This window comes from Sorex araneus, chromosome X (genome assembly GCF_027595985.1).
Source record: "Sorex araneus isolate mSorAra2 chromosome X, mSorAra2.pri, whole genome shotgun sequence".
Classification (NCBI taxonomy): domain Eukaryota; kingdom Metazoa; phylum Chordata; class Mammalia; order Eulipotyphla; family Soricidae; genus Sorex; species Sorex araneus.
The window spans coordinates 162,386,281-162,400,423 of NC_073313.1; the positions used below are offsets into that span (position 1 = coordinate 162,386,281).

General features: G+C 58.8%; 1 protein-coding gene across 9 annotated transcripts in view; it reads right to left on the reverse strand.

Annotated features, from left to right (window-relative positions):
• Nucleotides 1-372: 372 nt before the first annotated feature.
• Nucleotides 373-14,143, reverse strand: part of DCAF6 (DDB1 and CUL4 associated factor 6) — a 48,315-nt gene continuing 34,544 nt past the window's right edge. For 7 of the 9 annotated variants that reach the window (XM_055123139.1, XM_055123136.1, XM_055123142.1 and 4 more), the window contains 9 exons: nt 11,746-11,863; nt 6,590-6,705; nt 5,668-6,234; nt 5,283-5,556; nt 4,556-4,694; nt 2,653-2,809; nt 1,646-1,734; nt 1,259-1,364; nt 373-806 (listed from right to left, as the gene is read on the reverse strand). In XM_055123139.1, the coding sequence (XP_054979114.1) occupies nt 742-806; nt 1,259-1,364; nt 1,646-1,734; nt 2,653-2,809; nt 4,556-4,694; nt 5,283-5,556; nt 5,668-6,234; nt 6,590-6,705; nt 11,746-11,863 (1,631 nt within the window). In that variant the 3' untranslated portion in view covers nt 373-741. The remainder of the gene's footprint in view (nt 807-1,258; nt 1,365-1,645; nt 1,735-2,652; nt 2,810-4,555; nt 4,695-5,282; nt 5,557-5,667; nt 6,235-6,589; nt 6,706-11,745; nt 11,864-14,143) is intronic. The other 2 variants (XM_055123138.1, XM_055123137.1) reach the window with 2 other exon arrangements.

Sequence of the window (14,143 nt, forward strand, 5' to 3'; positions counted from 1 at the left end):
GCGCGGCACAGGCCACTGGACTGTCGCCAGACCCTTGAGGTGTCATAGTCACCGGGGCTGGGGGTGACGATCGCAGCCCAGAGCTGACCCTGCAGCAGGGACACCAGCTCTGGCCAGGGCCCTCCAGCAGCACGGTCACTCGGTATTTGTGGGGGGGTCTGTCGGTGTCTAGGGCTCTTGTGGAATCAAGTATTTATGAACACGCCTGAGTATTTAGAGTAGCCTGTTCGCCTCATTAAAGCTGGTTTCCTACGGCACGGCTGTGCGTGGCGGGGTGTGTGTGGGAGCCCCCTGCCCCAGGCCTACCCCAGCCGCACGGGGGGCAGGGCAGGAAGAGGGGAAAGTCCGAGAGCGACTCACACTCAGGGCATCTTAAAACAACCAACTCCTTTAATCAGAAAGCAACAAACATGCGAATGGCAAGTGTAGAAATGTCTCCGGACCAGCATCCCCGGCCGGGTGGCGCTGGCCCAGGCTCCCCGTGCGGGCGGGGATATTGCACTTTGCACTTCCTAGCACTCCTCACGCGTGGCCCAAGTCTTCCCCAAGCTCTGCTTCGCAAACGCTCCCGGACTCATGCACACACTCACTCCACAGCAATGTTCGGGTGTTCCCCCGGGAGGGGGGACGAACGCCAAAAACCACAACCTTAAAAATTGCACGAAAGCTCCCTACAGGGCAAACGGGATCAACGTCGGGGGCAAATGTCGGAGCGGCCAAGTGCTGGCTAGGAGGAACCCGTCATTCCTCGTCATCGTTCTCGTTCTCTTGCCCGGAGCCTTCGGACCGGTCCCCCTCCAAGCGGTCTGCAAGACACGGGGCTTGGCTAAGGGCAGCGCTGGGCCCCCGGCCACACGCCCACCCCGGGGAGTGCCACGAAGCAGGTGTTGGCTGGCCAGAGGTGTGGGGGGAAACACAGCCCCAGGAAGCCCCTCTGGCGGCGAGTCCCAGCCGCAGTGCAGGGACTGGCCTGCAGGATGCACCCACACGCGCGGTCCTATCCCCATCTACCCTGCAGCTACTCCGCTTAGGGACGCTCAGTCTGATCTTCAGTAATAGCTCCAGATGTGGCCAGGTGAGACTCCACCCCCCTCCCCTGCCCGGATGTGGCTAAATAAGCCCCGCCCCTGCCCTGCTCAGATGTAGCTGAGCAAGGCCCCACCCACGATGTGGCTGAGCGAGCCCCGCCCCTCCCCTGCCCGGACTGGCTGAGTGAGGCCCCACCCAAGATGTGGCTGAGCTAGGCCCCGCCCCTCACCTGCCCGGATGTGGTTGAGCGAGGCCAGCATCCTCAGCATGAAGGAGGCGGGCACAGTGATGGTGTTGCGCGTCTCCTCCAGCATAAGCTCGTTTCGCGTGATGACCTAGGTGCAGGGCAGCGGCGTGACAGCGTCTGGCCACGGGCAGGGTCGGCCCCCCCCCACCCCTCAGCATCTGACGCTGGGGCTTGGATCCTTGGGAAGCATCCCGGGCCCGAGAGATGGCAGAGGCGTCGGCCCCGCCGGCGGCCGGCCCCGGCTGGACCGAGCACAGAGCCAGGAGTTGCTCTGGGCGTGGCCCCACTCACCCTCCCCGCACCCTCGCCACCCCTCGCCCGCATCTCCGGAGTCAGACAGCTCGACACTGGGTGTACGGAAAATCCTACCTCGTCAGCAAGTTTCCGGTTAAAAATCCTCGACTCTTCTAGAGGGGACCAGATCTTTATGTCATAATCTATGCCGGACGAGGCCAGGACTGACAACGAAACACACGGGGATGCAGAGCTCAGAAAGGGCTTAGCTGAGACACACGACGCACAGGGACAGTCAAACAGCAGTGCACTGCGGGCCGCGCTGCAGGGGGACTAGTGCTGGGGACATTCCAGGGAGCCGGCCAGCAGCCTCACTTCAAGGTCGTTCCACACAGGCTAGTTCCTTGGTGGCTGCTCTGAGTCCCGCAAGCAATTTCAAGTTGGAGACAGGGTAAGCCTTCCTCGTTCCAGAAAACTCTCCAGACATGTGAAAACTACAGAAGTTCAATCTGGGTTAAACAGTGACCAGTCAATCTGCTAAAACCTCCAAGAAATATCAGGAGGAGAAACTGTTTGGGGGGCCACACCGGGCAATGCTCAGGGCTCATTCCTGGCGTGGCTCAAACCATGTGCAAGGCAGACAGATGCCCTCCCCACTGTCCTACTGCTTCAGCCCTGGAGAGAAACTCTTCACATCTGGCAATGCTCAGGGCTTACTCCTGGCTTTGCTCCTGGCGGTGCTCGGGGGACCACATGAGGTGCTGGGGATCGAACCCAGGTCGGCCGCGTGCAAGGCAAACGCCCTACCCACTGTTCTATCACTCCAGCCCCTGAAGATAAACTCTTTACTTATCACTTTCTGCCAAAAGTAGGTTTTGCTTTATTTTGTTGCTTTTTTTGGGTCACACCTGGGGGTACTCAGGACTTACTCCTAGCGGGGCCCGAGGACCGTATGGGATGCCGGGATGGAGCCCGGTTGGCTGGGTGCAGGGAAGCACCCTGAGCACTCCCGTCTTGCTCTCCCTCGAGCCTGCTGGTTTAGGCCCAGGAAGCCCGTGTGTGGAGTGAGACAGCCTGGACTGTCCTTACGTTCTCTGGCTGCTGGGCGGTCAGAAGCCCCCGCGAGTGGGATGGGGTCTTACTTGGGTCAAAAGGGTGGGGCTGCAGGCAGTTGACCACGTGATTGTCGGCCTCCAGGAGCATGAGGTGCTCGGCGCTGTGGCGGTCCCAGATGAAGATGTGGCCGCAGTCGGAGCCGCTCATCACGAAGTTAGCACCCCAGAAGTTGGCTTCTTTGATCTAGGGGTTCAAGAGGGACAACGGCATGGGAACTGGTCTCGGTGCCACGACGGCGAAGAGGCTCTTTCCCTTCCTGCTCAGACAAGGGTAAGATGAAAAGCTGGGGCGGGGGGTGGGGGGTCCCGGCAGGGCTGAGGCCAGCAGCAGCGGGGGCCCCCTCTCGGGAAAGGCTCTGCGCCCGTCCCGGCACCCGAACAGGCTCAAAGCGGGCTGAGCGCATGGGCGAGATGTCGGGGCCTGGGAGGGCCCGACTGAGATTTATACAGATCGTGAGGAATCCCCCAAAAGGGGGGTCGATTCTGCTTTACATGATGATGAAAATTCACAAAAAACTCTGAATCCTGGGGCTGGAGCGATAGCATAGCGGGTAGGGCATTTGCCTTGCATATGGCCAACAGGGTTCGAATCCCAGCATCCCATAGGGTCCCCTGAGTACCGCCAGGAGTAATTCCTGAGTGCAGAGCCAGGAGGAACCCCTGTGCATTGCCAGGTGTGACCCAAAAAGAAAAAGAACCCAAAAAACTCTGAATCCTTCCCCTGTGTGTTTTGTGTTATACCACAAGTGCCCACTCTATCATGAGCCAAGCCGTGGCCATCTCCTTCCCCGAAGCGCTGACTGGACCATGGGTAGCTACGACCACATAGTGCAGTGGGCTATGTGCAAATGAGGCCTCAGGTATAACAGCTCTGCAGGCCCGGCTTCTCTCGACCAGGCTATCAGACACAGCGGCTGCCGCCTGGCTACCCTGAGGTTGACTGATCTCCTTGAATTTTTTTTCACTCCTACGCTTAGTTCTTTTCACCTGAAACCATAACTGGCAAAATGCCAAGGACTGTACACTGGCTAATAATATGCTTTTCAGTGTGACGAAGTCAACGTGCCAAGGCTAGCCACAGAGAGAGCTGATTTCCCCAGGGGTTGAAGCTAACTCTGGGTCTACACTGCAGGAAGGGCATTTGCAGCGGGCTCAGACCGACAGCAATGGGAAACCCTGTGTAGATGGCTCACAGGAACGGTTATGCGCCCTGAAAGGCCCATAGTCATACTCCAGACCTAAAGAGTATTACAGTCTAGAGAGACAAAGGGAACAAAACTTCACCTGTCAATCTTTTTTTTTTTTCCTTTTTGGGTCACACCTTGTGATGCACAGGGGTTACTCCTGACACCTTGTGATGCACAGGGGTTACTCCTGGCTCATGCACTCAGGAATCACTCCTGGCGGTGCTCAGAGGACCCTATGGGATGCCAGGATTCGAACCCGGGTTGGCCGCATGCAAGGCAAGCGCCCTACCCCCTGTGCTATCGCTCCAGCCCCTCGCCTGTCGCCTGTCAATCTTAACAGGATTAAAACTGCAGGAGTGGGGGGGCTTGAGCGATAGTATAGCGGGGAAGGCATTTGTCTTGCACTCAGCAGACCTGGATTCGATCCCCGGCATTTCCCGAGCACCACCAGGGGTAATTCCTGAGTGCAGAGCAAGAGGTATCCCCTGAGCATCACTGGGTGTGACCCAAGAAGCAAAAAAAAAAAAAAAAACCAAAAAACCAAAACAACAACAACAACAAAAAACCTGCAGGAGCAGGACACGATTTTGCAAAGCATCTGGATCTCACAGACCCAAACAGTCAAAGGGGGCCCAAGCAGCGGCCCCAGGGTGCTGAAACCCAGTCTCCCCGCTACAGTCTAGGCCCCCAAGAACCCAGCTGGGCAGAGGCGGGCAGCCTGGCGCGTGCGGGGCCGCGAGTACCATTGTCCGGGAGTTGCGGTGGCCCTTGTACACCGTCTTCACCAGGGGCCTGCGGATGTTCAGCGTGTCTAGCTCCTCCATCTCCCTCCTCTCCTTCCTCCGCCGGAAGAACTCCTGGATGCGGGCGACGGCAGAGCGCCTGTGGGCGCCACGCGGGAGAGAAGAGGAATCAGTCCCCACGCCACGATGCTCCGGGGCCCTGACCTCGGGGGGACCCCAGCGGGCACTCGCCTCTTTCTGGGCTGCGGCCACAGGGCAGCGGGTGGGCGCCGGCCTTCCACTGGCCACCCCGGGTTTGATCCCAGGCATCACCGACAGGAGGGAACCCCCGGACTGCTGGGTGTGGCCCCCAAACAAAAACAAAGGCCCATTTTTTTTTTCTTTTTGGGTCCCACCCGGCGATGCTCAGGGGTTCCTCCTGGCTCTGCACTCAGGAATTACTCCTGGTGGTGCTCGGGGGACCCTATGGGATGCTGGGAATCGAACCCGGGTTGGCCGCATGCCAGGCCAACGCCCTCCCCGCTGTGCTATTGCTCCAGCCCCAATCAGAACCATTTTCTGATTCCGTGCTAGACGGAAGCCGTAGAATTCTCAACAACCAGTAGCCCACGGCGGAGTCTCTTCCTCCCCGGGGGACAGGCAGGCAGAAAAGGGACCCAGGGGACACTGGTGACAGGGGTTCTGGGGGAGCGGCACTCAGCCCGGCCCCTAACCATGGCCGACCCACCTGTCCCCGGGGCCTGTCCGGTAGCGCGCCCCCGGGATCAGGACGGGGTCGTCGTCACTGTCATCTGTGTCCTGGAGGGCAGAGTCCCTGGCTCCTGCCTCCTCCTGACTCGAGGGCCCCACGGCTTCTGGTTGCGAGGGGGGCTCGGGCGAGGCGGGCCGCAGGCGGGGCTGCTCCACGGCGCTGCCTGGGGCCCTATCAGCACCAGGGGACGCCGCTGCGCCCGGGGGACTCTTGGCACCGCGCGTCTTCCCCTGCTCCTCGCCCAAGTGCGCTGTGGGGGACAGCAGGCCCGCGGGTCAGAGGCTGAGGGACGGGTCCTCTCACCCGGGCTGCCCCGAATGCAGGGGTGCGGGGAGACCCGGCTCCCAGCAAGGCCACACACCTGCGGCTGCGTCCAGGGGGCCGGAGGGCGAGCTCGCACCTGTGTCTGCCTCCAAGGGGCTGGGGGTCGACTGTGCACCTGCGTCTGCCTCCAGGGGGTCGGGGGGCAATCTCACTCCCGCAGCTGCATCCGGGGGGCTGGGGGGCGGTCTTGCACCTGCGGCTGCATCCGGGGGGCCAGGGTGCGAGCTCACACCTGCAGCTGCATCCAGGGGGCCGGGGAGTGAGCTCACACCTGCGTTTGCCTCCGGGGGGCCGGGGGGCGATCTTGCACCTGCGTTTGCCTCCAGGGGGCCAGGGGGCGATCTCGCACCTGCAGCTGCCTCCGGGGGGCCGGGGGGGGCTGATCTTGCGTATCTGTCTGAATCCTGAAGGCTCACACGTTCGCCCGCACCCGAGGGGCTGGGGGGCTCAGTGGTCCGACTGTCCGCATCCAGGGGGCTGGGGGACGAGCTCGCGTGCTCCTCTGCACCCGGGGGGCCGGGGGGCGAGCCCTCCCGCTCTGGGAACGCGCCCCCTGGACATGCCGCCGCCGCCGTCGTGGCCTCTGGGGGGGAGTCTGGCACTTCTGTGGGAGAAACCGAGAGGAAGCCCACGTGGCACGCCCCCACGGAGCCCCCACACTGGCCTTACACCCCGGCTGAGCCGGGGGCTTCCCGCCCCACCCCGTGGGCTGTGTCTGGTGCAGCCCTGCCTCTGGGGGCCCCCTCAAGCCTCCAGCCCCACCTTCCCGCCTCCGTTCCCCAAGGGCTGTCAAGGAAACGGGGCCTTCCCGTGGATAAAACCAGGTCCGCGAGCGTGTGGCCGAGAAGGCCCGTGTCCTCTGCCAACCCCGACGGAGACTGGGCCGGCCGGTGCGGTGGGTTCCAGAAGCCACCGGGAGGGGCAAAGGGGGCCAGCGGGCGGTGGGCGGGCGCGCTCACCTGACACGCAGTCTCCTTCGGGGGCCGAGCCCGGGCTCTGTGGGTCCAGGGAGTCATCCTGCCCTTCCACCTTGCAGTGGCCCCCGTTGCCGCGGGAACTCGAGGCTGTGCTGCTCCTGCGGCGACAAGGAAGTGGCCCCGGGGGTAAGGAGGCCGCGGCCGGGGCCGTCGGACTGCACAGCTGGGGCCACACACAACCCTCTGAACGGGGTCGGTGCACAGGAGGCCCCCTCGGCTGTGTTCGGAACCGACACCCACCAGGGTCGGCTCACGATGGCTTCAGACCACCCTCTGCTGTGACTGTTACTTCCTGCAGTGCTGGGGTCAGCCCAGGCCTGAGCGCTGCCCCGGTGCCTTTGCGGTTTCTTTGGCCCTGAAAGGTCCCCGGAGCAGGTCGGCCCTGCTCAGGCCCGTCGCGGTCACCGTGTCAGCGGTTCAATCCCCTCCTGGGTCACCTCAAGGTCTGCCAGCACTTTTGGTCACAACATAATCCCAATTCGAGACATCATCTCTATGTTGTTCTGTCTTGGGGGGGGGGGTAGGGCCGACACCCTAAACGCAGGGATCACCTGGAGGGGCTCAGAGACTCTACGGGGTGCCGGGGATTGAACCAGGGTCGGCTGCATGTAAGGCCAGCACCCTCCCCGCTGTGCTACTGCTCCAGCTGCAAGAAGTCCTTTTTTTTTTTGCTTTTTGGGCCACACCCGGCAATGCACAGGGGTTACTCCTGGCTCATGCACTCAGGAATTACTCCTGGTGGTGCTCAGGGGACCCTATGGGATGCTGGGAATTGAATGCGGGTGGGCCGCGTGCAAGGCAAACACCCTCCCCGCTGTGCTTTTTTTTTTTTTTTCTTTTAAGAACAAAAAATTTTAAGTGGTTCAAGTGAGTTTGAGAAGGAAAAAACCCAGCCATCTGGCAGGGGCTGGGGGATCCAAAAATGGAACTACCTAAGTAGTTTCCAGTGAGCATTCTGTGATGAATCACTGCCTTCTGGGTAAGGAGGAGACTGGGTAGGAAAAGAAAACAGAGGGACACGGGCAACAACTTAAACTGAACTCACAGAAATGCAACATTTGCTTCCATTTAGAATCTGAATAAGGAAAAGAAACTTAAGGATCGGAACATTAATTATACACGAATAGCAGTGATTCTAAAATAATGGAATTTTCTTTTTGCTTTTTGCTTTCTGGGTCACACTCGGTGATGCTCAGGGGTTCCTCCTGGCTCTGCACTCAGGAATTACTCCTGGCGGTGCTCGGGGACCCTATGGGATGCTGGAAGTCGAACCTGGGTCGGCCGCGTGCAAGGCAAACGCCCTCCCCGCTTTGCTATCGATCTAACCCCAAATAATGCAAATTTACCACTCATTTTTTGACAAGATTGTATAAAAGCCTTTTTTTTGTCCTGGGGGGTGGGAGTAGTGGAGGCCACAGTCAGCAGTGCTCAGGGCTGACTCCTGGCCCGATGGAATAAGCACCCCTGGACTACACACACTGCATGTCACTGGAGCCCTCAGTTTGATTCCTTTCCGAAGGCATCCATGTCTGGTAGTGTTTAGAAGAATGTGCGTCTACACAGCTGCCCACACAGAGAAGCAGATGTGCAAGGCCGCCAACCCCGAGCGTTCTTTCAGTGGGGTTACCGCAAGCAGAGTTTCTCGTGCTTTTCTCTAGAAGCTGGATTGGGGGGGGGAGGAATGAATATATATTTACTTTATTTTCATTTTTTTTTTTTGGTTTTTGGGTCACACCTGGCAATGCACAGGGGTTCCTCCTGGCTCTGCACTCAGGAATCACCCCTGGTGGTGCTCAGGGGACCCTATGGGATGCTGGGAGTCGAACCCTGGTCGGATGTGTGCAAGGCAAACGCCCTACCCGCTATGCTATCACTCCAGCCCCTATTTTCATTTTCTTTTTTGTTTTGGGGCCACACCCGGTGGGCCCACTCTGGCCAGGCCTGGGGACCACACGGGGTGCCAGGGATGGATCCCGGGTTGGCTGCATGCAAGGCAAGCGGCTGACTTTTGCCTACCCTGCGGCCTAACATATATTTCTGTTTAATGCGGGAAAAAAAAAAAAAGAAAGGAAGCATCACTGTTCTGGTCAAGAGAAGGCACCGAGAGAGACAGATCTCGCCGCCCGCCCTGCGGAGACCAGGGGATTTACAGCTCTACAGCGCTGACAGGAAGAGGGGCTGTTAGTGGAAGAGACGAATAACCAGGTCAGACATTTACTCGTCATGTTAATATGGCACTTGAAATCACAGAAACACAGGTCGTTCAGGAGAGGGCGTTGGGACAGAGAAAAACGCCAGGTGCCCCATGAAGCGCTCGCCACACCGCGGGACGGGCGCTAGGGCTGGATCCGGCTCTTCTCCAAACCCCCCTGGCGAGGGTCCCCCAAGCAGCTCCCTGGGGAGGGCAACACGTCCCCGAGAAAACCGAGACACACACACAAACTGGGGAAACTGGTCGCCACAAACGGAGACAAAGTCGGTTCTCCTCCGTGTCCACCACCAGGGGAGGCGGGAGCCCCCAGCGGGCGTCGGGCAACGCCAGGGGCCGAGGGGCATGGAGCCCCCAAAGGCAGGCAGGCGCTCCCCCCGGGGCTCGGGGCCCCAGTTCTCGGCTCCTGCACTCGGAAGCCCCCGCGAGATGCAAGCTCGGAAACAGTAGCAGAGGTATGACAGGGACCACAAGCCTCTCGGCCTTGTCCCTCGGGCCACCAAGGGGCTCTAGAGCAGAAGCAAAGCCAGTCCCTGGGGATGGAGGCACCGGAAGCTGAGGGGGGAGGGCGTGGGGCTCCCTGAGTGGGACTCAGCAGTGGACCTTCAAACGCTCCAGTGAGACTCTTTTTTTTCCCCCCTTCGGGTCCCACCCGGCGATGCTCAGGGCTGACTCCTGGCTCTGCACTCAGGAATCCCTCCTGGCGGTGCTCGGGGGACCCTAGGGGATGCCGGGGATCGAACCTGGGTCGGCCGTGTGCAAGGCCAGCGCCCTCCCAGCTGTGCTCTCGCTCCGGCCCCTCTGATGAGATTCTCGATGCAATCCAGCCCCGTGTGCACAGACGCTCCACTAAGTGCGGGCTGGTGAGCCTCTGTCCCTGGGCCTCGATCTTCAGAGGCCCCGGAGGGCCTGACCCCTGGTCTCAGCCGCCGGGCCTGCTCCCTGTTGGGGCCTCCGCCAACAGCACCCCGAGGTGACCGCCCACCTTGAAGCTCGGTGCCCACTCCCCCGGGCCCGAGACTCAGCTACACGAGCTCTGGCTTTGCTAGACGCTTCCAGGGGGTGGGGGGATGGGGGGGGCGGCCACTGCTTCTCCCACCATGCCTGCCCACCCCCTGCCCACTCCGCCTCTCCCGTAACGCCTGAGCCCCGCCCACTGGACCACCCGGCCAGTAAAGCAGGGACACTGGGCCCGCGTGCCCTCCAACTGGCGCCTTCCTGGGGTCCGGCACCATCCCGAGAGCAGGGCCAGGAAGCTGGCCTCGGGCCGGGCCACCGGACGGTGGTGACATGAGCCCCAGGCCCGGGAGCAGAGCAGAAACACCCACGACTGTCCCGGCTGTCCCCTCTCACTCTCACCGAGCACAACACACTCAAAGTGCCTAACCGAACCACAGCGCTCGGCACAGAATACACATACACACAGAAGAACAGGGGAAATCAGGGGCCGGGAATAACCCTCACCATCTATCAACACAGAGTTATATACGCATAAATAATATATAGCTAGGTTATATATTATTTACAGAAATCATACCAACACATAAAAATTGTATTAACATACAATTATATGTTAATATATCAATTATATAGGATAATCAATATATTAGTTATAAAACGATCAATATAATCGCTATATAATATATAATGGTATTATATATTAAGGTGGATTATATTATCTATTAACATAGGATTAGTAAATATCAGAAATATTGTTAAAGAGACCCTATGCAACGCTCAAAGTTTAACTTCAGTGCTAAGCAACAATGATATACTGGTTATTATCAATATAAATCAATATAAAAATATATCTCTTATAATAAAGTTTCTTGTGTGTGTGTGTGTGTGAACGCATGCGTGCTGCAGGAGAGCAAACCCAGAGTTTCATATGTGTAAGGCATATGCTCTATCACTGATTTCAAAATAAAATTAGTTAAAAGTCCTATAAAAATATAGGAACAGCTGTCTGGAAACGTGAGTGCGTATTGCTGTGCTGCTGGCAGAAATGTAGTAACAGAGGAGCTCTGGAAAATAATCAGGGAATTATTTTGACTCAGAAATAGCTCTTTTGTGGAAATATATTTAGAACTAGGAGGAGGTGGGGGGAGAAATGTTAGCGGTAGGAAAAGTTTGCAACAAAGACATACAATTTAGCCTTACCAAAAATTAAAAGGTAAATAAATCCTCTGCTCAGGAAAGGGTAAGCTAGAACATCTGTACTTGGCGTATCAGAGGGCTAGTACGGCAGTATTTAAAAACATTCAGTATGAATACAGGATTACTATAGAGTTAATAGACTATATCCAGTATGATTAAAACTTCATCTTAAATCTACATATTTATTCACACATAAAACCAAGCCCACAAAAAATCTCAAATATTATTATTATTATTACTATTATTATTATTATTTTCTTTTTGGGTCACACCCGGCGATGCTCAGGGGTTACTCCTGGCGGTGCTCGGGGGACCCTATGAGATGCTGGGAATCGAACCTGGGTCGGCCGCGTGCAAGGCAAACGCCCTCCCCGCTGTGCTATTGCTCCAGCCCCAAAAGTTCTAAAATATGAGGTTGGTTATTTTTGCACTAATGGTTTCTAGGCAATCAATGAGATCTTTTCCATTTTGGGGGGGCCACACCGTGAGGTGCTAGGGGGACCATCGGGGGTGCCAGGGATCAACCCCGTGTTGGCTGCGTGCAAGGCAAGCGCCCTCCCCGCTGTGCCACGCTTCCGGCACCTGCTTTTTCTAGGAATAGGCTGGAACGTTCCAGCAATGCCGCTTCTCCGACTTCACCCCCCGTGGGGCTGAGACAAGGCTCCGGCCCGGCGCCCGGGGGAGAGGGGGGAAGCGGGGCCCGGGGGGGCTGGAGGTCCCGACTACAGTCCTACACGCGGCTAAGAACGTCTGTACAAAAACGTGCACTTACCATTCGTCTGTAAAGTTCAGTTTTATTGTGCTTGCGGTTGTTCCTTCTGTGCTGTAGTGCAAACTTAAAACGGGTTCACCTGTCCCTGGCTTTGGGCTCAGCTTTTCATTAGTGTCATCTGAAAATCGTGTGTAAAACATTTGAAAAAGTCTCTGAAACCAAGAAACAGATGACAGTTCCTACAATTCATACAACTTGATCAATCGGGGGGGGGGGGGGGTGAGGGGGTCCCTGCCGTACAGCCCTTACAAGCGCCCAAGCGAGGGGAGGGCGCCCGTGTGTGCCAGACGCTGCCACAGTCCCGCTGGCACGCGGTCCCCTGAGCACGAAGCGTTTCTGTGTTCCTTCACACAAACTCCACACCCTGGAGGGAGGGTGGGGGTGGGCTGGCAGCCTGTGCCTGACCTGGGGTGGGGGGGGGCAGTGGAAGCAAAGGGAGTTGCTCTCTGCCACAAACTCCTTCCCTCGGCTCCCCGTGCTCCCCCCGAGCACTGCTGCAGGAGTCCTTCTAATGCCGGGATGGTGCTTTCGCCAGAGGCGGCTGTGAGAGGCAGAGGCCCAAGAAGAGAAAGCAGCGTACGACTTTGCAGAAACACAAGCCCCCCTCCCCTCACCAGAGAAACCGTTTGGGGTCTGCAGGGACAAACTCAGCGGGGGCTTACGATGCTTCCTTCTGAGGGAGACAATGGCCCGGGAGGGGGACAGTAAGCCACAAGGCCCACCGACTGCTGGCCTGGCACCTGCGGGACACTTGTGTCCGCACCCAGGAGAGATCAGGGTCGTTCTACCATCAGTGACACAGATGCTTTTTCTTTCGTGTTTTGTTATGTTTTTTTTTTTGCTTTTTGGGTCACACCCGGCGATGCTCAGGGGTTCCTCCTGGCTCTGCGCTCAGGAATGACTCCTGGCGGTGCTCAGGGGACCCTATGGGATGCTAGGAATCGAACCCGGGTTGGCCGCGTGCAAGGCAAACGCCCTACCCACTGTGCTATTGCTCCAGCCCCTTCTGTTTTGTTTTTTTTTTGGCTTTTTGGGTCCCACCCGGCGGTGCTCAGGGCTGACTCCTGGCTCTGCACTCAGGAATTACTCCTGGCGGTGCTCGGGGGACCCTATGGGATGCTGAGGATCGAACCCGGGTCTGCTGCACGCCAGGCCAATGCCCTCCCCGCTGTGCTGTGGCTCCGGCCCTCGCAGATGCGTTCTCAGACCAGAGGCGCGAGCCCGCCGTGGCTCCGGCCTATGCTGGACAGACCCTGGGAATGTCCGGCAAAGGGACTCCGGGCCACCTTGGGGGCTGCCACCTCCCTCCTAGGTCCCCACCCCGACCGCTCTCTCCTCAGTGAAGGACGCCGCTGGCCATGGGGTTCTGATAGGCCCAAACAGTCTCAGAGCCCTGCCTGCCCGTGGCTGTCCCTGGGACACGTGTCCCTCCCTCCCTCCCTCCCTCCCCGGCTCCATCGCGGTCATTCCCAGGCTCCTGGAATTGGGGAGTGTGTTTGTGGGGGGGTTGCACCCCAGCTGCAGAACCGGGCTGCCGTGGACACCGAGACCGGATCTAGACCCGTTCTTGCGCGACCTCTGACCTCAGTTTCTAGAAAGCACCTGGCCATTCGTTTTTCTTGCAGAGGCGCCAAGAAGGAGCAAACAAAGCAGGTGCGAGAGAGAGCGGGGGCCGATTTCTCAGCTTCCCCGGGGCAAGAGCCCCTAGCAGCGGGAAAGCGGGCAGAGCCCTGAGCCCGGAGCCAGGGATGGACGGACGGACGGACGACCAGAGAGCCCGGATCAGGGAACTCGGGCAAACAGACTCGAAGCCACGCTGGGACCGGACCAGCCCTTCTGGGCTGCCCACTGGGGCTAGCTTGGCCCAGCCACCCCCGATTCAGACGGTCAGCGCTGGTCAGCCCCACCGAGCACAGCCGAGAGAGCCAGGAGCAGACCCAACTTGTCCACCCGCCCAGGCCTCCCACAACCTCTGCCACAGAGAGTCCTCCGGCCCCACGCCCGGCCCATGGGTCCTGAGTGACCCCTCCCCAGGGCACATGCCCACCTTCTCTCCCTGTGTCCCCCTCAGCCGCCGGCCTCCCAGAGCCCCCCTCTCCCTGGCTCTCCGCTGGGTCCGTCTCTCCGCCTGGACCCATGGCTAGACCATCACCGCCATCCCCTGGGCGCTCCAGACTGACCCTTCTGTTTTTTTTCTTTGCTTTTTGGGTCCCACCTGGTGATGCTCAGGGGTTCCTCCTGGCTCTGCACTAAGGAATTACTCCTGGCGGTGCTCAGGGAACCCTATGGGATGCTGGGAATCGAACCCGGGTCGGCCATGAGCAAGGCAAACACCCTCCCCGCTGTGCTATCGCTCCAGTCCCCCTTCTGTTTTTTTTTTTTTTTTTTTGACCCTTCT